General features: G+C 55.9%; 1 protein-coding gene across 1 annotated transcript in view; it reads left to right on the top strand.

Annotated features, from left to right (window-relative positions):
- The window catches only part of PARP1 (poly(ADP-ribose) polymerase 1), a 37929-nt gene extending 22052 nt beyond the window's left edge, over nt 1-15877 (top strand). Inside the window, exons 10-23 of the mRNA XM_045982802.1 lie at nt 475-717; nt 861-929; nt 1164-1296; nt 2782-2977; nt 6501-6629; nt 8850-8933; nt 10269-10391; nt 11025-11153; nt 12112-12210; nt 12621-12773; nt 13521-13648; nt 14271-14332; nt 14891-15005; nt 15087-15877. Of these exons, the coding sequence (XP_045838758.1) occupies nt 475-717; nt 861-929; nt 1164-1296; nt 2782-2977; nt 6501-6629; nt 8850-8933; nt 10269-10391; nt 11025-11153; nt 12112-12210; nt 12621-12773; nt 13521-13648; nt 14271-14332; nt 14891-15005; nt 15087-15168 (1745 nt within the window). The 3' untranslated portion in view covers nt 15169-15877. The remainder of the gene's footprint in view (nt 1-474; nt 718-860; nt 930-1163; nt 1297-2781; nt 2978-6500; nt 6630-8849; nt 8934-10268; nt 10392-11024; nt 11154-12111; nt 12211-12620; nt 12774-13520; nt 13649-14270; nt 14333-14890; nt 15006-15086) is intronic.
- The last annotated feature ends 5098 nt before the right edge of the window (nt 15878-20975 follow it).

The raw sequence follows: 20975 nt of genomic DNA, 5'->3' as shown, positions 1-20975 counted from the left end.
GGAGCCGAGGTTCATGATGGGGAGAGCTGGGTCTCTGCCTGGCCCCACCAACAGAGATCCACACAGGTTGGATCGAACACTTGGATGGGAGACCTGGAGCCATAGAACTCAGAGGAGACAGACAGCGACCCCCTAGACCTTGGTTTTGGTGATTTCCGACTCTGGCACTAAGAGCAGAGCCAGACCAACAGGACCCCGTCAAACTAGAATGCTTCTGCACGTCAGCATCGGCAGTTCCGAGAGGCCTCCTGCCAGGTGGGGGGAAGCACATGAGTCGTGCGCGTGGGACACAGCAGAGTCTGGCAGGGGGACATGGGCTCCCTTCCTGCTCCCGCCGCTGGACCGTCTCTTGGGGCGCATCTGCCCGCACCATGTGGCCCCGCCGGCACTGGGTGACGAGGAGGGGGCTTGGTCGGTGGGGCTGTGATTGCGCTTCGCACTGACGCTCCAGCTGTTCTTCCCCGGTCTGAGCAGAGGAGGTGGAGAAGATGAGCAAGAAGATGGAAGAGGTGCGCGAGGCCAGCATCCGCGTGGTGTCTGAGGACTTCCTCCACGATGTGTCCAGTTCCGCCAGGAGCCTTCCAGACTTGCTCTCAGCCCACCTCCTGGCCCCCTGGGGCGCTGAGGTGAAGACCGAGCCAGCAGAGCCTGCAGCCCCAAGAGCAAAGTCAGGGTCTGCGCTCTCTAAGAAGAGCAAGGGCCCCATCAAGGAGGAAGGTGAGGCCCCAGGCTGCCCGGGGTCCCGGGACGCTCTGGCTGAGGCTGCCTAGACCCGTTGGCACACTACCCCCTCACCCTGCCCCCCCACCCCGACTTTCTGGTTTTGTTTTACTCGTTTTCCTTTCTTGTTCTTTTCCAAGGCATCAACAAATCTGAGAAGAGAATGAAATTAACTCTTAAAGGTGGAGCCGCTGTGGATCCGGACTCTGGTGAGCACACAGGAGCGCGAGCGGGCAGGTGGTCAGGAGACGGGGGGCTTCCGGACCACACCTGCGCACCCCTGCCTCCTTGGGCTCCCCTGGGCCTGAGGACGCCTGGGCCTTGTGGGGAGCCTCCCACAAGGAGTGTCCAGGCAGGTGTGAGTCCCCGCCTGCAGACCCCCTTCTCCCCAAGCTTATCAGCGCCCTTTAAGAGAGAAAACCAGGCGCCTGCCTCTGCAACAGGTCTGGAACATTCTGCACACGTCTTGGAGAAAGGAGGGAAGGTGTTCAGTGCCACCCTTGGCCTGGTGGACATCGTGAAGGGGACCAACTCCTACTACAAGCTGCAGCTCCTAGAGGATGACAGAGAAAGCCGGTGTGTCTGGGGACAGGGAAGGGTCCCTGCAAGGTGGCCCTGCGAGGGAGTGGGCCTGTGAGGGGTGTGGGGAGGCCTTTGGCCAGAGGGAAGATACCGACATGCCACACAGCCTGGCTCCCTGCCATCCAGTGCCCCGACTTCCCAGGACACGCTGTCCCACCGTCTCCCAAGACACTCTGCCTACAGCCCCTTGAGGAATCCAGAGCCTCTGACCCCTGGATACACACGGATCCGAACTTGCCCTTCAGATTCCCCAGTCCTGACCCTCGTGGGCTAACCTGGACTTGGTCTTACCGGCAAGTGGAAACTGCTTCCCTGCTGGGACTCCATTTGATGGTTCAAAACCAGATACTGTGTAGCCGTGGGGGGGGGAGGCATGATGTCAGCGCCTACGAAGCCTTGACTGGTGGCCGTTTGTTGGCACCAAGCAGCTGGGTGCCTTCCATTGCCTCAGCTTCTCACCAGAGCTTTCGTCTAAAAGTGAATATCGGATAGAACCCCAAAAATCCAAAGTATCTAGTAGGCTGCTTGGGTTTTCTGAAGACATAAGCCCAGTGTCCTGTGTCCTTTGTCTTATCACCTGCTCTGGTCACCTAGTTTTAACTGGTTTTCACAGTGAAGGGACAGCGTGGGCTGTCAGGTCTGGACACTTCTTTAGGACAGTTCAGTAGAGCACCTCCCAGATGTTTCCAGGAAGAACCCAAGCAGAGAATGTTTAAGATCTTATTTGTTTGAGAGAGCACGAGCACAGGGTAGGGGCAGAGGCTAAGGGAGAGGCCTGACATGGGGTTCAGTCCCATGACCCTGAGTTCATGACCTGAGCTGACACCAGTTGTTTAACCAACTGAGCCACCCAGGGGGCATCTCTGTCGGGATGTTAAAAGTTATGTGTTCTTTCCACCAAGAAAAATGGATCCCCCAAAGCCAAGCGGTGTGGCACCTAGGGTGCCAGTGGTGTGGGCCCCCAGTTGCCATGGGAACCAAGAGCAGTGGCCTCAGCCTGCATGCCTCTGACACGCACACACACCCCACCCAAGCCCGTTGCATCTGAGCCCAGAGGCTCCAGTATCTCGGTTTTGTCGCTCATGGTTGTATATCTTGAGCACAAGACTTCCAAGCAATGCTTGCTTTGTTTCTTTGAGGAGTGAGATGGGTGTTTATTTTATAGTCAGAGTTTATATGCTTGTTCTGTGAGCTTGGCTGGCAGATTGAGGGTAACCTGCGCTTTGGCACTTTCTGGGTCCGTTCACCAATACGATTCGAATGGCAGTTCTTGAAAGTTCCAACCCTCCATTTCCTCACAAGTGAAGGTCTTTCATTGCCGTGTTTCCTTTGTTCCTCTGTGTCCGTGGCATCATCTTGGGGGCCGCAGCTCTGTGTCCCCAGGCAGAACGCAGGGAATCTGCTCCCAGCACAAGAGCGGCCGGCCCGCGGGTCTGTGTGTGATCCTCCTTCTCTCCTCCCCACCCCGTGCCCTCGCAGCTACTGGATCTTCAGGTCGTGGGGCCGCGTGGGCACCGTCATCGGCAGCAACAAACTAGAGCAGGTGCCGTCCAAAGAGGATGCCATCGAGCACTTCATGAAGCTGTATGAAGAGAAAACTGGGAATGCCTGGCACTCTAAGAACTTCACAAAGTATCCCAAAAAGTTCTACCCTCTGGAGATCGACTACGGCCAGGTAATCCCTACTCTTATGCCATCTGCTTCCAGCAGAAGGAAGGAGCACCATAGTAGCCAGACCTCGCCCTGGGCCTGATGGCCTCGTGGGTCAGTGCTGCCCAGCATTCAAAGGAGGAAACACTTCTCGACTCTTGACAGTGCTCAGTATTAGGCCAACACCAAAACCAGACAGACCTCGCAGGAGCGCCCCCATATCCCTAGGAACATAGATGCAGAGGTGTAACCGTGGAGTAATAACCCGAGTGTAGGATTTCTGTACCGCGACTGGGGGGAGGGGATTGAGCTCAAGAATGTGAGGTTGGTTCAACACACGAAGATCAGTGCCCTGCAGTATGACCGTGATGATAACAGTCACGGTCGTGGACGGAGAACGAGATCCAGCATCCTTCCACAAGTCACACCCAGACAGCGACGTAGGAGCTCAGCTGACTGTGGTAGCGTCTTTGAGAACGTGGGGGGGGGGGTGGTCTTTGAAGTTGCTCCCTCAGCGGATTGGGAAGTGGTTCTTACATTCCAGGTGTGGCTTCTAGGCTGACCCCGTGTTTTCCTCACTGGTCGTATGGCCTGGTTTGCCATCAGGTTATTACAGTTCAGGGGGTGGCTTAGTCGGTTGAGCTTCTGCCTTTGGTTCAGGTCATGATCCCAGAGTCCCAGGGTCAAGTCCCGGGTCAGGCTCCCTGCTTGGCGGGGAGTCTGCTTCTCCCTCTGTCCTTGAGCCCACTTGTGCATGCACAATAATGTAATTACATTGCCCTGGCCTCTGCTGGTTTGTGGTTTGGGGTCCCAGATGCTCTTCTAATAATTTCTATTACACTTTTTAAAAGATTGTATTTGTCAGAGAAGACAGGAGCACAAGCAGGCAGAGTGGCAGACAGAGGCAGAGGGAAAAACAGGACACAATCCCAGAACCCTGGGATCACAACCTGAGCTGAAGGCAAACGCTTGACCCCCTGCGCCCCCCAGGTGCCCCTCTGTTACATGTTTGTGGCTGGCTCATTTTCCTGTGTATATCACCAGATAGCCTTCCATTATCCCTTGGCTGATAACCTTTGTGGACATTTGTTCTGATAAGATGCTTATTCTTGCTTTTATAGAAAAATCTGTTGCAGTTGACCCCTAAACAGTGTGGAGGGTCAGGGGTACTGACCCCTCCCCATGATGCAGTCGAAAATCCATGTTTAACTTGATGCCCGAAAACTTAATCTGTTGTTGACCTGAAGCCTGACCAGTAGCCTAAGTTGATTTGAACTCATCTTGTGATGTGTGTATTGTATACTGTCGTTTTATCACAAGCTAAGCTGGAGGGGAGAAAACATGAAGAAAATCATAGGAGAAGAAAATACACTTTTTTCATGACTTTTTGCTTACATAGTTTACTTAAGTAAACTACACCCCATGTGGGGCTTGAACTCAACAACCCTGAGATCGAGTCATGCTCCAATAAGCCGTTGGGGGCTCATGTATTTCTTTTTTTTTTTTTTTTTTTTTTTTTAAAGATTTTATTTATTTATTTGACAGACAGAGATCACAGGTAGGCAGAGAGGCAGCCAGAGAGAGAGGAAGGGAAGCAGGCTCCCCGCTGAGCAGAGAGCCATATGCGGGGCTCGATCCCAGGACCCTGGGATCATGACCTGAGCCAAAAGCAGAGGCTTTAACCCACTGAGCCACCCAGGTGCCCCTCATGTATTTCTTTTTAAAAACAAAACAAAAAAAAAAAAAAAACCCCAGGGCATCTGGGAGGCTCAGTCAGTAACAACTCTTGATCTTAGAATTTTGAGTCCAAACCCCACTTTGGGTGTGGAAGTTACTTTAAAATACCTTTTTTAAAAAATAGAATTTACTTTGTAATGCTGAGGTTGAGATCCTGGCCTGTCTGGCTCAGCAGTGCCCCCTACTGGTCAGTAATTTCAAAAGTAACATTTAGAATTTTTTGAGAAAAAAGACGCCAAATCATGATTGCCCAGAGTTAAGCACAAAGTCACGGTGTGTGTCTTTGGCGCTCCTGTCCCTTCACGGGTACTTTCCTCACCAGAGAACTGGAGTCTTGCCCTGCACACTAGGTCGAGAACCCCCCCCCAACGCCCGCATGGCTTTTGGAAGATGCTGTCCAATAGAGATAGACAACCACCTGTGTAGGCTTGGTATTTCAGTAGCTATATTTTAAAAATCAGAAAGAAACCATGAAACTGACATTAGTTATTTATTTTCCTTCCCCTCCCACCTTTTCTGAAACCAGATCTTTGAAATCTGGTGTGTTTTCAGCCCTTGCAGTGTGTCTCTGTTTAGACTGGCCACCTTTCAAAACCAGGGCCACTGAATTCAGGTGCACTGGCCTAGAGCAGCATCTGGCAGGGCTGCCCAGATGGCCTGGGGTGGTGGTTTATGGTCTGTGGCTCCTCTGTGACGGTGCTCCTGAATATGTAAACATCTCTGCTTATCACCCCCGGAGAGGGAGACCACAGAGTAGATCAGTTCAAATAAGGTGTTTACCGTGAACAGTTGGCCTCCTCAGAGATCCAGAAGCCGTGACCCTGAGAGCCTTGGAGACTTGGTGTTGGGACAGAAAGCATAGTTGACAGCCGCAGCCAAGAGTGAACAGGGTCCATGGCCCGCCACGCCGCTTGGGCGAACACAACAGATGCCAGGATCAGTGTCCACTCAGAGCAGATAACCAGCACAGCTCGTTGCTGGGGACACTGTCAGGAACAGGGCACAGTCCCTACCCTCCGGCCGTTCCTAAGTGACAAGGGTTCAGCTGTCTGCAGTGCTGTGTGGTCCTGACTTAGCCTGGGTTCCCCAGAGAGTGGGAACACACAGTCCAGTGTTAAGTGTGATCACAGCGGCGCCTGGGTGGCTCAGTGGGTTAAGACCTCTGCCTTCGGCTCAGGTCACGATCCCAGAGTCCTGGGATTGAGCCCCACGTCGGGCTCTCTGTTCAGCGGGGAGCCTTCTTCCCCCCTCTCTCTGCCTACTTGTGATCTCTGTCTGTCAAATAAATAAATAAAATCTTTAAAAAAAAAAAGAAAGTGTGATCACAGGGAGCAGAGGGAGGCCACGGAGGGTGGAGAGTTCCTGCTGTCAGTCTGTGTGGCAGGAAATTGGTGAACTTTTAGGACTATGGTGAAGACTATATAGACGTCTTCTGGTTGGCCCTGGGGTGCAGTAGTACAAGACGGGAGAAGTTACCTGGTGTCCCCTTGGTCCATGGTTTGGCCTGGTGGCTTCCCAGCTCTTCCAGGGTGGCCCTGTGGGCCGTGGGCCAGTTCCCAGGGTGGGCAGGTGAGGGCACGAGGGGCTAGGAGTGCAGGTCAGCAGGCACGGAGCTGGGCACCTGCAGTGGCCGTTGGAGGAAGGGTCTGGAGCTCCCACGGGGATCGTGGGGAAGCTTCTGGTCCAGGTGCGGATACTACCTCAGCCTTCTGTGCTGGGGGTGCCTGTGGCTCCTTCTACGGCCCAGACGCTGTCACCGCTTGGCTTGGGTTGTTGAACGGGGCCTCTGACCAATTCACTTTTCTTTAAAGGATGAAGATGCGGTCAAGAAGCTGACTGTGAACCCCGGCACCAAGTCCAAGCTTCCCAAGCCAGTGCAAGAGCTCATTAAGATGATCTTCGATGTGGAGAGCATGAAGAAAGCTATGGTGGAATACGAGGTGACCGTGCACATGGGGGCGGCCGGGGTGACCATCCACATCTTCTGCCTGTCCTTTTTTTTTTTTTTTTTTTTTTTTTAAGATTTTATTTATTTGACAGACACAGATTACAAGTAGGCAGAGAGGCAGACGGGGGGTGCGGGGGGAAGCAGGCTCCCTGCTGAGCAGAGAGCCCGATGTGGGGCTCAATCCTGGGACTCGAGGATCATGACCTGAGCTGAAGGCAGAGGCTTAACCCACTGAGCCACCCAGGCGCCCCCTGCCTATCCTGCCAGACACCAAGCCAGGCCTCTGGGGCCTGGGGACTGCAGACTTGCCAGGAGGTGGACAGTATGCCTGAGCGAGCTGCCCCTGGGTCCCGTTCCCCTGCGCATGTCCCTTTGCTGCTGTGGCGGTGTGTGCGGGCATGGCTCTGGAGCCGGCCAGCCGGAGTCTTCTGGAAGGCAAGCGTAGCCCGTGTACCGTGGAAGAGGTGGGCGGCATTGACGAAGTGTAGAAAAGCAACGTTGAGGCATCAGACAAAACTAAGAAAAGGCTGAGGGTGGGGTGGGTTTGTCCTATTCCTCCTGCTCGGGCCCGATGAGGGGGATGTGGTTGAGGCCAGTTGTCCCTGTGTTCTCCAGCCCAGCTTGGCTTTCCCAGAAGGTAAGCTTGGAACCGGTGGCAGGACGGTTCCCCACGGCTGCTGTTGATGAACGCTGTGGAGTCTGCAGGTCCCCTTACAGGCCTGCAAATGCCCAGGGCTCGTGCGCTCCCGATGAAAGTGATCCCTACACCGACCTCCATCGGGAGGGCTGACCAGTGTGACAGCTCGCGGACAGTCTCATCAGGGACATGGGCAAAGGAGCGGGTCTTCGTTTCTCTTAACGTTTCAGAAGAAACGTACCACGTGTCCTTTCCAGCTTCCTGTGCTCTAGTTCATAGGGTCTCTCAACTCCTAGCAGACCAGGTCTCTTCTGGGACATACCATTTCTGGGCTGGCTCTTGCTCAGGTGACCGTCTCGCAGGAGGAGACAGGCCAGAGCTGTTGCAGAGCTCGCTAGAAGGCAGCCCATGGGCAGCATGTGGAGAGTGGGGTACCCACTCCTTGCCTGACGGGTGGCCTCCCTCCACTTTTGCGGGGCTGGACCCCGGGTTTCTCTTCAGGGAGTGGGGTACCTGGGTTGTGTTGAGTGAGCCCCATTCTTGTCCTCGTGGCCTGTGAGGAGGTGCTGAGGGACGCCGGCACCGACACCCCGCAGTTGGGGGGAGCTGTTTATTCAGAGCACTGCCCGCCCCCAGCCACCGTTGCAGTGCCTTTCTCAGTGGCTCATGGAGCCGGTTTCCGGTCTGCACCAGCGATGCTGGGCTCCTTTACACGACCTGCTCCCCTCCTGAAACAGTCTCCCCACCTTCTTCCCCAGACCGGGCAGCGGGTACTCCACTTCCCAGGGACCAGACCGCTCCTCAGGGTAGAGACTCTGGCTTTGAGGGGAGGGAAGTGCCATCGGTGTGTGATGATGCCGCGTCTGCCACGCCCAGCGGGGGCTGCTCCCCGTCCCATTTCCCTGCGGCTCGTGGCTCCACTGTGTGCTGCAGGTGTCGGGGTGCCCCAGGGAGGTCAGGACACCAATCACACGGGCCCTCCCCCACAAGGGGCACGGGGCCTCCAGAGCAAGCCAGCCCCATTTTCCGCGTGGGAGACAGAGGGTGAGTGTAGACGCCTCCCGAGCAGGCAGCAGGCCACATGCTTTCCCGACGCTTGCTGCTTGTCCTGATGGTAATCCCCAAGGCATATTGCTAGAATCAGCGTGTGACCTTTCAGGGTACCTGATTTGAAAAAATAGCGTTCTTTTGGGTATAGATCTGTATGTTCAGGAGCGTGTACTTAGGAGGACCCTTCTCCCACTTTCTGGTCCTTATTTAGCTGGGAACGGCTTGGGCTCTGAGGCTCCGGGGTGGCTCCATTGCCTGGCCTTCATCCTCCCTGGGAGCCAAGTTGTGCTGGGCCAGGGTGGACTGAGTGTGGGGCTGCAGGCATCCTTATTTCTTGTCACTGCCATAAACGAAGCGAGCAAGACCCCCCCCCCCCAGAGCCTGTGGTGTGGGCCCTGGACAAGCCGCAGACAGGGTTGGGTCTCTGCTGCCGCTAGGGCCCACGAGCCCCAAGGGGCACTCGCCAGCTTGCCCGTGGTCCACTGCATGGAGCGACTTTGCAAGGGAGCATTCCCGTCTCCTCAGATTGACCTTCAGAAGATGCCCTTGGGGAAGCTGAGCAAGAGGCAGATCCAGGCGGCCTACTCCATCCTCAGCGAGGTGCAGCAGGTAGGCAGGGGGCTGCTCTGCTGGCCTGTCCTCGGGGGGCAGTGCAGAGTCCCAAGCTGCCCCGTCCCAGGGCCTGAGGACCGGGAGCTGGAGGTCTCTGTTCAATGCCGCAGGTGTGGTAAGTGCCTGCTCCTCGCCAACGTGGTCCCAGGACTAGTGAAGTAGCCATGTTTTTAATGATCAGATACTTAATAAACTCCCTATGAACTGGGTGAGGTATTTGGTTCTCCTACCTCATAAAAACGTCCTGATTTGGGGTGTTCTTAGGCTGAGATTGAGGCTCCCAGCTGGCTCGGTTGGTGGAGCACGTGGTTCTTAATCTCCGGGGTCTTGAGTTCAAGCCCCATATTGGGTGTAGATAAAGTGTTTTAAAAAGAAACTGGTGTTATTTTGCAGTTACTTGGAAATCTCACAGAGTGAAATATTTCCTCACTTTGGTTCATGCTCATTGATCCCCTCACTGGGCACCCAACAGGGTCCCCCAGTTCGCAGGGCCTTCCTCCTGCGCCGTGGGGATGGGGTGCAGGCCTGGACTGTGAAGGAGGGGCACAGGGAAGCAGACTTCTGGCTGTTGCTGGAGAAGGGGCCCCAGGCAACAGCTGCTCCTGAGCCCTGGTCCCCTCCCTGTCCAGAACCCCTGGTGGAGAAGCTGGGAGAGTGTCCTTCCCCACGACCCAGAGCCAACTGCAGCAACAGAAAGAAATTGAGGGCGTGGGGCTCGGCCAGGCAGTGGGGGTGGGGGGTGCTGGGGCCTGCAGGGGGCCAAATTATGGCTCTTTCGCTGCCCCGTGGCCACTCAAGTGCCTGCCCAGCATCATAGCAGTCCAGCTCCTCCATCTCTGCATTTATTGAGCACCTTTCGCATATGGAACACAAATGGGCACTGTGGCAGGAAGGGGAGCTCAGCCTTTCTGTGTGTGGCCACCTGGATCTTCAGGTGCAAGAAAAGTCAATTCCTTCCCTTAAGCTGAAGATCTGTGGATGGGCGGGTGTGCTGCCCGTATTCATAGCATTGGGGTTTTACCCCCATTCTGTTGTGAGAAGTTCCCAAACATTGATGTAGTTGAGTTTTAGGAGCACACATGAGCTCTCCACCTAGATGTTACACTTGACACCTTGCATGGTGTTGGGGGTGGTATGGGTCCCTAATTGTTCAGGTCTTCATAGAAATGAAAGTGGACAGGGGTGGGGGGTCCTGCCTTTGGGCCGGTATGACACCAGCATGAGATGGTCTTGAACGTTTTCACTGCATTTCCTGGCTGTTGCTCACACCGAGCCAGGTCAGATTGCTGTCTCGGTCTCTGCTCTGTCTCTGCTCTGTCTCCTCCCCCGAAGGCGGTGTCCCAGGGCAGCAGTGACTCCCAGATCCTGGATCTCTCAAATCGCTTCTACACCCTAATTCCCCACGACTTTGGGATGAAGAAGCCCCCACTGCTGAACAACGCAGACTGTGTACAGGTAGCCGAGGGTGCCTGAGGGAGGAGCAGCCTGGGCGTCACTTCCTTCCGGCAGGGCCTAGTGCTGGGAGGATCACCTCTGGGTCCTCTTTTCTTTTTTTTTTAAAAGATTAGATTTTATTTATTTGACAGACAGAGGTCACAAGTAGGCAGAGAGGCAGGTAGAGAGAGGAGGAAGCAGGCTCCCTGCTGAGCAGAGAGCCTGATGCGGGGCTCCATCCCAGGACCCTGGGATCATGACTCCAACCGAAGGCAGAGGCTTTAACCCACTGAGCCACCCAGGCGTCCCTGGGCCCTTGTTTTGAATAGGATTTCTTCTCATGGTGGTAACCGACCACAGGCCAAACAGATTGGTTTTCCCTCCCCGCCGCCTCAGAGCCAGCGATAGTCACTGCCCCCACTTCTCACAGTACCCTTGTAGCTTTGGGCTTTTCCTTCCCGCAAGGAGTACACGCCCACCCCACCCCACCCCCCAGTTCACTAGGAGCTACGGGTGGGTGACAGGCTAGCCCTAACCAGCTAGGAGGCCTTCCCATCACTGTCCCATCACTCCGTGAGGGTTTTCTCTGCTGAACCTAGGTGTGTCTCCCCTCACCCTGGTCCCAAGCCCAGGGTTTTCCATCTGTTCCTCCAGGCCAAGGTGGAAATGCTAGACAACTTGCTGGACATTGAGGTGGCCTACAGTTTGCTCAGGGGAGGCTCTGACGACGGCAGCAAGGACCCCATCGATGTCAACTATGAGAAGCTCAAGACTGACATTAAGGTAACAGACCCCCGTCTCTGGTGCATCTGTCTGCTCGTCCTGAGAGCAGCGGTCCCCAGACTGGAGTGGGTTTCTCCTGGAGACCTCCTCAGAACAGATTGTTGGGCAGGCTTCCAAGCCAGGGTCTTTGGCACAAGAGACTCATTTTTGAGCGGCCTTCCAGAAAGTTCATTTTTCCTTAATCTAGAGAGGATCTGTCTTTGGAGGCTTGTGTGGCATGAACTTTAGAAGGTTTGTCATGCCCGTTTCAGAGGCAGAAGTGCGCATGGCAGCCATAATGAGTACACAGTGCCTGAGTTCCTGCTTAGCTGGAGGTGCCTGTGCTGGGGCAGAAGTCCCCTTGCCACAGCCCCTAGCTTGCCTTGACCTTGAGCCTGGTCTCCCTGTGTCTCATACCCTGCGGTGTGGCTGCGTTGCCCTGAGCCTGGGATGGGGGGTGTTCAGATCACCAGGAAGAGCCTCTGCTTCTTGCCTAGAACAGAGCATAGATCTGGGGGTCCGGGTAGAATAAGCCACCAGATGTCACCTGTTTGGTCCCTGGGGCACCTTCTTCACAGGAATGCTGCAGGCAGGGTTCTCTGGTGAAGGGTTTATTCGGTTTACAATCCTGAAGCCTTTTACTGAAGAAGCTTGAGGAAAACCAGAATTCCTGGGTTTTTTGCATTTTGGCTGCAAGGACGAAAACCGAGAACACAGCTTTCCCCGTGGCACACTTGTGTTTGTGCGGCGGCGATTACGTCAGTGAAGTGACGGTTATTTGGCAGGCAGAAGCTCTGGCCACTGCACAGCCTTGAGGATTCAAAGACCTGGAGCGCTAGTCCTCCTCCTCAGAACCCAGCCTTGGGGGTGGGTCCTTGCAACTTCCGACTCAGTCTTGGCTGAGGAACGTCTCGTGGCCTCTGTGCTGGGTGGCTGTGCTTGGGGTCTCCCTTGTGCAGACTCCCCAACAACGTTCTAGGTGGTGGACAGAGACTCGGAAGAAGCAGAGACCATCAGGAAATACGTTAAGAACACTCACGCGACCACACACAACGCGTATGACCTGGAAGTTGTTGACGTAAGAATCTTCCTCCTCCTTTCCACATCCTCCAGCCTGGCCTGTGTAAAGAACCGTTTGCTTTGCTTTAAATTACTAGAGGAGCACTTATTACTAGTGGAGGAGAAAGGTTAGTCTTGGGGTTTGGGGGTAGCTTAGTGTTCTTTCCCTAATCCTTTTTATTTCCAATCTCAAAGCCTTGTTTGAAGACCGGAAAGCACAATGAGACATGGCAAAGCGTCTCGGGTACACCTCTGTCAGACGGGGTCCTGCCCCAGGGGTCCTGCCCGGGTGACTGCTCCCTGGGGACCCAACCCCGCTCGCAGGCCGGCCGCAGCCGCATCCTCTGGCTCTGGGGCAGCTGGCCCATTCTGCATCTGGTGGATGAGTAATGTGGCTTCCTCTGTCTCCGGCCCTTCACCCCCGAGCAGATCTTCCGGATTGAGCGTGAAGGCGAGAGCCAGCGTTACAAGCCCTTCCGGCAGCTGCATAACCGTAGGCTCCTATGGCATGGCTCCCGGGCCACCAACTTCGCTGGCATCCTGTCCCAGGGCCTCCGGATAGCCCCGCCTGAGGCGCCCGTGGTAGGTGGCTGGCCCAGGGTGGGTGGCGGGCGGCACCCAGAGATCATCTGCACCTTGTCCTTGTGGCCCTCACTCTGTGGCCAGCGCATCTACACGGCTATCAGCCATGGCTTCTCAAACGAAAGTGAGGTGTCTGGGCCTTGCCCTGAGAGCTGATGAGTGTGTTGACATGCAAAGAACAGGCCTTGGTCACAGGCCAAGCTGAGTCCAGATTGCCTCCGCCCCTGTCTGCTGGGTGACTTCTGTGAGCCCTGGTGTGCTCCTCAGGAGACTGTGGGAAGGCCGGAGGGAGGCCCTGCCTGGGTCATAGAGGTGACCCGTGGGACCAGTGCTCGGAGGCAGTCTTGCAGGCCTCTTGCTGTCCAGGTGTAACAGGTGGGGAGCAGCGAATGGCTGGCTGGTGCCATGTGGTAGCACATGACCTGGGCAGATGCCCTCACTTCCCTACACCTCACCTTTGACTGACAGAAGGAAGTAAACACAAGAGCCGCCATTTATGGGCTGTAGCCACATGCCGGGCACCGATCTAAACGCTTATTAACTTGGTGAATTTTCACAAGGGTTCTGTGAGGTTCTCTCCCCAGTTGAGAGAGGAAGACAGCGGGGGGCAGAGAGTGGCCCCACGGGACCAGGGTCCAAACAGCCTGGCCCCTGAGCTTGGCCTGTGGGCATAGTCCATACTTGGGAGCTTGGAGTGTCGCGAACAGCCCCCAGAATGTCTTCTGTGGCCCTTTTTCCACCCTGCAGACGGGCTACATGTTCGGTAAAGGCATCTATTTTGCTGACATGGTCTCCAAGAGCGCCAACTACTGCCACGCGTCCCAGGCAGACCCTGTGGGCCTGATCCTACTGGGAGAGGTTGCCCTCGGAAACATGTGAGTCAGCCTGGTCTTGGCCTGGGGCCATTGCTGGGGACGGACGGGGGTGGTCAAGACAGGAGAGCTCCCCTTGGCCAGGAGGGGACCCTAGAAATTCCCCACCACGATGGTAGAAACCAGTTCTAGTTAAGGGAGTGCCTGGGCACCGGGGCTGAGCAGTCCAGCCAGGACTCTGGAACTGGCAGCGTTCACCTTCTGTGGGCTGAATTGCACAGAGGATGGTTGGTCCCCCCACCAGCACGCATGCACGCACAGAGATGTTAGATTTTGTGTTTGAGATCAACTCAGATGAACCTGGAGATGAACTCAGATTCCTGGCAGAAAAAAAAATCGGGTTGGTCCTGCCTGCCCTTCGGGCCTGTCACAGTGACAGGGAGAGCAGGGTCGAGTAATTGAGCAAGGGGGTGGGGCTTGTGGGCTGAGAAGCCTCTGGAGCTGCGGCCACAGCCACGTGGCCCTGCAGTGGTGGTGGCACAGAGCACTGACCCGCAACTGCGCCTGCACCTCTGGAAGCCAAGGGTCTGGGGAGGACTAGGTTCTCCTCACTTGGGCTCCTGTTCATCAGACTGGTGGTTTGAAAGCCCAGGTCGCCCTTCTGAGACCATCCTCTCTTGCACAGGTACGAACTCAAGCACGCTTCACACATCAGCAAGCTGCCCAAGGGCAAGCACAGTGTTAAAGGTACCATGTTCCAGAAAGTGCTGCTTCCGCCCTGGGTGCTCTGGACAGCCCGGGGAGGGCACTCTCTCTCCCCAGTGGACTGCGTGTCTGTGGCTCACTGGAAGACAGCTAGAGGGTCATTAGATAATTGGGTCACACCCCGTCTGTGGTTTGAGCCTCAGGAACTGGGTGTGTCGGCTTTGCATTTTAAAGGTCAGCAGCGGTGCCGAGGGACATCCCTGACCAAGTGCTGCCCACGGTGTCCGGGCTGGAGCTGGGAGCTCCAGCCACCTGACGTTTAGGACCTTGGCCTGCCGGGTTGAAGTGCAGGCTTTGGACTTGGGCTCGGTAGAAATATGATCCGGGCTGGGGGGTGAGGCACTGCTCTTACTGGAATCAGGGAGGCCTGTGCCTTGGGAGCTTGATTTGTAGCCCGGGGTTGTATCCGGAAGGAGGACAGAGTGTGTGGCGTGCGCGTCTTTAAAGTGAACACGTAGACATGACACAAGTCTGATCTTGAACATTCTCAAGCTAATGTCCTCACGGTTCCTCCTGCCACTTACGCCTTCTGTCGTGCAGGTTTGGGCAAGACGACCCCTGACCCTTCTGCCAGCATCACAATGGACGGTGTGGAGGTACCCCTGGGGACGGGGGTTTCCTCCGGCGTGAACGACACCTGCCTGCTGTATAACGAGTATCCTTTGGCTAGCGAGTGGGGTTGCGGGGCTCGGGGCCGCCGTGAGAGTGTGTGCTCCTTGACCTGCGTCCCCTCCAGGTATATCGTCTATGACGTTGCTCAGGTGAACCTGAAGTACCTGCTGAAGCTCAGGTTCAACTTCAAGACGTCCCTGTGGTGAGCTCGGGCGCGTGGCTGACGCCGCCCGGGGACAGGGATGGAGGTGCCGGAGCTCGCGCCCCCAGACCCGGCAGAGGCTGCCGCCGCGTCTCAGGAAGGCTCCTCTGCGAATGTTTGCTCACGTGTTAGATGATTTTTCCCCAGCTTTCCGGGGGCAGGGGGGTGGGGGAGGGGGTCCTCCTTCGGCCAGCACCCTGGTGGGGAAGACTGACAATAGAGGAGATGGGGGGGGTGTCTAGACTAGTTCTGCGGGAGGAGCGCCTGCCTTACTTACCAGCTCCCCCAGCGAAGGGAGAACTCACTCCCCCCTTCTTTCTAAGTGTTCACCTGTAGTTTTGGTTTGGGAAAAATGTTAAGCATTTATTTTGAGGTAAAAATAAAAACTAATTTCATACTACTTAGATTTTCTTTTTTTATTTTGCATTTATTGTCCCTTTTTTTTTTTTTGCTTCTTTTATCTGAGTCCTGTGGGAAGACCAGAAGGAGGAATATTAACAATTTCTCACCCTTAGAAACAAAAACGTACTTTCCTTTTCTGGACATGCTGGGATGTGGAAGCTCTTCAGAATACGCAGTGCACTGAGTGAAAAGTTGCATTTGAGGTTCCCGAATCTCCCTCCGGGAGTTCTGTCTTCCAGATGAAAACGGTGTCACTAACACACCCGGGGGCTGGTGGTCCTTCCCGATTAAATGGAAATGGTTTCCTCGTCTGTGTGTCGTGTGTTCGGTGTCATTCTGACTGTGGATCCGGTTTGTCCTCCCGGCATGAGGTTCACAGAGACTACAGGGGCTGATGGCACTTGCGTTTGGTGGGGACCCAGAATGTCCAGCCGCAAACAGCTTCATGCGGGGGGTGAGGGGTGCCCGTCCACACGGCAGGAAACCAGAGGCCGGGAGGCACACAGACTTCGGTCTCCACAAGCGCTGTGCAGGTGGACATCCTGTTGGCTGACTGTCCACGGAGCGCAGCCCCCCGCCGCTCCTCTCTGCAGGGGAAGGAGCCCGCAGCGAACAGCAGGGTGGCTGCTGGGACACAGGGGCCAGTGGCTGAAACCTGAAAGTTACATGGGGGTTTGGTGAGGGAAGCGGAGCCCAGGGCATCCCTGGCTGGGGAGTGGTGGGGGGGGCAGCCTGGCGTTCTTGCAGAGGAGCTGCCCTGAGGGACGGCAGCAGCCGGGGCCCAGGGGCAGGTGTCCAGTTTCAGCCTGCTGGCAGCAGTCCTTGCCCTTCTCCAGTATCCTGGACTTGTCCCTGGTGCCTTTGACCTGAGATGCGTCCCAGATCAGCTGGTCAGCAAGGCTCAGGCTTCCTGGATCAGGAGTTTTCTGTGTTCTTCCCCGTCCCTGTCAGCGCAAGGAGAGGCCGTCACCCTCATGGTCCTTGATGAAACGAAGTATTTTTAGGTTGGAGTGATTGCTCATCGGGTTTCCTCGCATCACAACTGATTTTTAAAGGAGATTCACGTTTCTGAATTCATGTCTCCGAGGGAACCTACAGTGCTGCAATGTTTATATTTGGAGTTTCTTTCCTCACCTGAAGTCCAGTCCTACCCCAGGATGTAGCTGAACTGCACCCTGGTGATTGTAACTTTTCTGAGCCCTTCAAAGAAACCTCAGCGAAGAGTGTAGCCAGGGTCTTTGCTGCCCACGCCAGTCCCCTCGAAGGCCCACATGCACGGTCTCAGGCACTTGAGGCAGACGCTGCACACGTGCTTGTCCCTCTGTCCCTCCGGGGTGGCAGTGGCAGACTTGCGTTGGCGGCTCTGCCCCTGCCCCTGCCCTGCTCGGGGTGTCACCCTCTCTGGAGGCTCTCGGAGAGCCTTCGGAAGTTCCCAGCGCTGTGCCCGCGGGCTGTCCCCTGAGCAAGAGGACACCCTCCCACCCCTGGTGGTTAGTGGCCCCACCAGAGGCCTGCCCGGCTCAGGGTCCGTCCGCCTTCTCCCAGCACCATGTGTCCATCTGGGTCTCAGGACTGGTCGGCTTCCTCCTGTGACACTCCGATGTTACCAAGGTGGTGTCCCTTCTTTTAAATTCTGTTTCAAAGCCAGCAGATTGGGGCTCAGGTTTTTAAAGGAATGTTACAAGGCCTTCGAGTTGCAGTTTGTTTGGGGTTAATCGTTCAGGGGTTTAGTGTGGTCCTGTGACAAAGGGCGCCCCATGTCCCTCGCCAGCCTCTCCGGTCTGGGGGGAGCAGCGCAGGTCTGTCAACCTGTTGGAAGTAGGCTACGAGAAGACGTGTTTGGAGCCTCACTCTGAAACGTAAAAAGGAACCAGAGCCATAAAGTCTCCTGGGTAAGTGGACCCTTGTCCAAAGGAGGTTGCCCACCACCGGGCTGGGGGCAGTGCCAGCAGCGAGGACAGCCCACATCGCAGGTGTGGAGGGAGTGGGCACATCTGGTTTTGCCACAAGGGACTCCTCGTGTGCGCGCGGTGAGCACCCTGGATAGACATGGCTCCCATCTTGTAGGATCCATTCCACTCCATAAGCCCGAGACTGCTGGATGTCACTGTCCCCTGTAGCCACAGTACCTGGGTCTGGGGGCCCAGGAGCGGGGGTGGGGAGTAGTCCTCACTGTGACCACATCTGATACCCACCTGTCGTGTACTTCCCACCCCAGAGCTCTGCTGGTGTGGAGGTCTGAGGCCCTGAGCGAGCAATGGCTCCCCTTAGACACAACTGTAGTTCCACTGAAGGGAAGACAAGACTGCCGCCTGGCTGTTTAAGACTTCCGAGAGCAAGTTGCCCCCACAGCAGGGAAAGGAGTACCCTACTGACTACCAGGGGGGAGGTTGTGCCATGGAGGTGAGCACTTCCTAACACTCGGGACCTCATTCTAGCACTCAGGAGCTCCTCCTAGACTCAGGAGCTCCTCGTAAACTCAGGAGCACCTCCTAGCACTCGGGAGCACCTCCTAGATTCAGGAGAACCTCCTAGCACTACCGTGTCCAACAGGAACCAGCCACCCCCAGCAGTGACACACAAGACTGTTGAGGACTTGGGCCCTCGGGGTGAAGGGTTGGGCCCTCCACCAGGCGAAGGGCTGATCAGCTGAATTCCTGACCGAGAGCAGGCAGACGGGTCACGGATCATGAAAGGAGTTGAGGCAAGCAGGTTCTCTGACCAGCTGTAGGAATGAGGACCAAAGCAGCCCATTGGGACCTGAGTCTGGCGTGTGTGGTGATGGGTTGCAGTGGCTGTGAGTATAGACTGGACTCCTGTCTGTCGAGTATCTAGAAATGTCTAGGTTGGGGTGCCTGGGGAGTTCTGTCGGTGAAGCGTCTGCTTTGGCTCAGGTCATGATCCCGTGGTCCTGGACCGAGTCCCATGTTGGGCTCCTGCTCCTCAGGGAGTCTGCTTCTCCCTCTGCCTCTGCTCCCCTCTCACTCTCTCTCCCTCAAATAAATAAATAAAATCTTAAAAACAATTATGTATGGGCCCGTTCCCCCAGCTTGCTCCCCTCCCACCCAGCTCAGTGCACTTTGAACACGGAGGGCTGCTCTTACAGAGCAAGTGGTGGGCTCCGTGTGGGGGAAGTGGAGGTCGGGGACCAAAGCACGAGCCCTGTAGACCCAGGGGTCGCCTGAGCCATGGCCCCTTTTGGCCCTTTCAACCAGGCTTTTTCTTCATTGATAAAAAGATGAACCGAGCCATTCATAATCCCTGAAATCTTTTGGTACCCACCTCTTTGAGTTGTCTGTCTGAAGGTTTTCTTTTTAAATCATCTCTACACCCAACATGGGGCTCGAACTCCTAACCCCGAGATCAAGAGCCACGCGCTCTACCGTCTGGGCTGGCTGGGCACTCCCCTTTGAGTTGTTACGAGAATGTGCCTGCTGATCCGGGCCAAATGCTTCCGGCGGCCTCCTGACCTCGACGTGCCCTCAATCTCAGCCACCACCGTTGAAATCCCAGCAAATGTTTAGCCCGTATGAATCCAAACAGGAAGACCCAGATGAGAAGGGGGAGACGAGGTACAGGGACAAAGACACCAACCTTGCGCTCGGGCCATGTGGCGCCCTGCGATCCCTTATGAGACCTCGCCAGGACTCCGGCCTTCCTGCTCCGTGTGGCCTCCCATGCCTTCCTGTCCTCTCTTCAGCCGAAGGGACCAGACTCCAACACCACCCCCACCCAGGCCCGGCCCCACTTGCAGGCAGGCCTGCTGGGGCTCAGAATAGCCCAGCTGCTGTCTAAGCAGATGGCCTGGGCTAATTTTAGCTGAGCGGTGCTCCCCCAGGGGCCGGGCTGGGCCTTTCGGATTTGAATAAGCCCGTGTGTGCGTCTTTGGTTTAGAGCGAATAACAAAGCTTTGAGCAGTTGTGACCTGTGTGTCTGCCTAGCACCTTAGAGGCATTCCAGAAATATACGGTTTTAGACAATTTTGTTTCTCTGACCCGGCAAGAGCCCAAACCACACAGCGAGGGGGTGGTGAAGCCTATGGGGCTGCCCGGGATGAATCGGGAGACTGACCGCTGACAGGGGTTGGGGGGAAGCAGACGTGGTAACAGGCAGGTAGCAGGGCCTCCGTGTCCCCCGGCACAGGGGCTCTCTTCCTCTTTGTCGGCCCTGAAAGGATGAACCCAGAAGGCATCCACACGTGATGTTTCTGACCTGTCAGCCCCTATCTTTGAAGACTGCCCTTCATACAAATCCCTCCAGAGCCAGCCCAGTTAGAGACCTATGTGCCAGCTGTCCTTGGCCTCTCTCTCTCTGCTGATGACCAGTCAATGAATAAAGGTGAGGACCAGAGTGGACATCACTACGATGGGGAGACCAGACTCTAGTTCATGGCTTCCTAAGCTGGGTCTGGGAACTGAGCAGATGCTCCCTGGTTTTTGGGAATCCCCCAGAACGCGGCTGCTTTCGGCTTCGGGACAAGGACAGCCCACTGGACATCAGCTCTTATCTCTCAACAAGTGGACAGTGCCAAGGTTGATGAACTCAGCTCTGCCTTTCTCTTGGCTTCCACTTCACTGCTGAAAGACCGCAGCTAGACACCTAACAGCAACGTCTATGAGCAGGATAGGAGAGACTTGGCCGTCATCCATCTTTTTAATAGAAAAAAACAAAACACGAAATAGAACAAAAAAAAGCAATGACTTCTCCATTGCTCCCAGGAGACTAATCTCGTTGGCCCAGGTTGGGATCCAGATGGGGACCCCAGCTTCGAGGGAGGTTGGAGAGGGAACACCCAGGCTGTGCGGCCCGTCTTAGGGCTAGGTGGGCTCTCCCAGCAAGGAACATGGGGCGCAGACTCCCCGGAAGCACGCCCAGGAAGGTAGGACCCTTCAGACCACGGCTCCAGAGAATCACTGAGTCTCCCTCGGCTGCTCTCGCCTTCTGAGACTGGTGAAGTTGTAAACCACAGGAACACAGATAGTGCTCAGAACAGTCGAAGTGGCAGTCTTCAGCGCTGACCCTGCAGACCCGCTGCACTTCCATGACATTGCCAAGGTCATTGCCAGACTCTAGTGTATGGTGGGGATTCCAGCCCCTGTGGTGCCCAGCCATGGGCATGGCTACCACGACCTCTGGGCAGGGCTGGGGACTCTCTGGGGGCAGTATGGGTGAGCCCCAAGGAAGGCACCGCTGGCTCTCCTGGGCATCCCCCACACCAGCCCCGTGTAGGGACCAGGGACGCAGCAACAACCGAGGGGATGCATCGGACACCCCATGCAGTTAACAGACACTTGACACAACACATCCTATAAGCGTCATGTCAAGCAGGCACAACAGGTGATCACAACCATTCACTTTCCTCCTGCTGCCCTTTCAGAAGTGTCCGGCGGGCAGGGGTGCCTGGTGTGT

Source organism: Meles meles, chromosome 17 (assembly GCF_922984935.1).
Source record: "Meles meles chromosome 17, mMelMel3.1 paternal haplotype, whole genome shotgun sequence".
In the NCBI taxonomy this organism is placed as follows: Eukaryota; Metazoa; Chordata; class Mammalia; order Carnivora; family Mustelidae; genus Meles; species Meles meles.
This window is presented reverse-complemented; position numbering and strand designations above follow the sequence as displayed.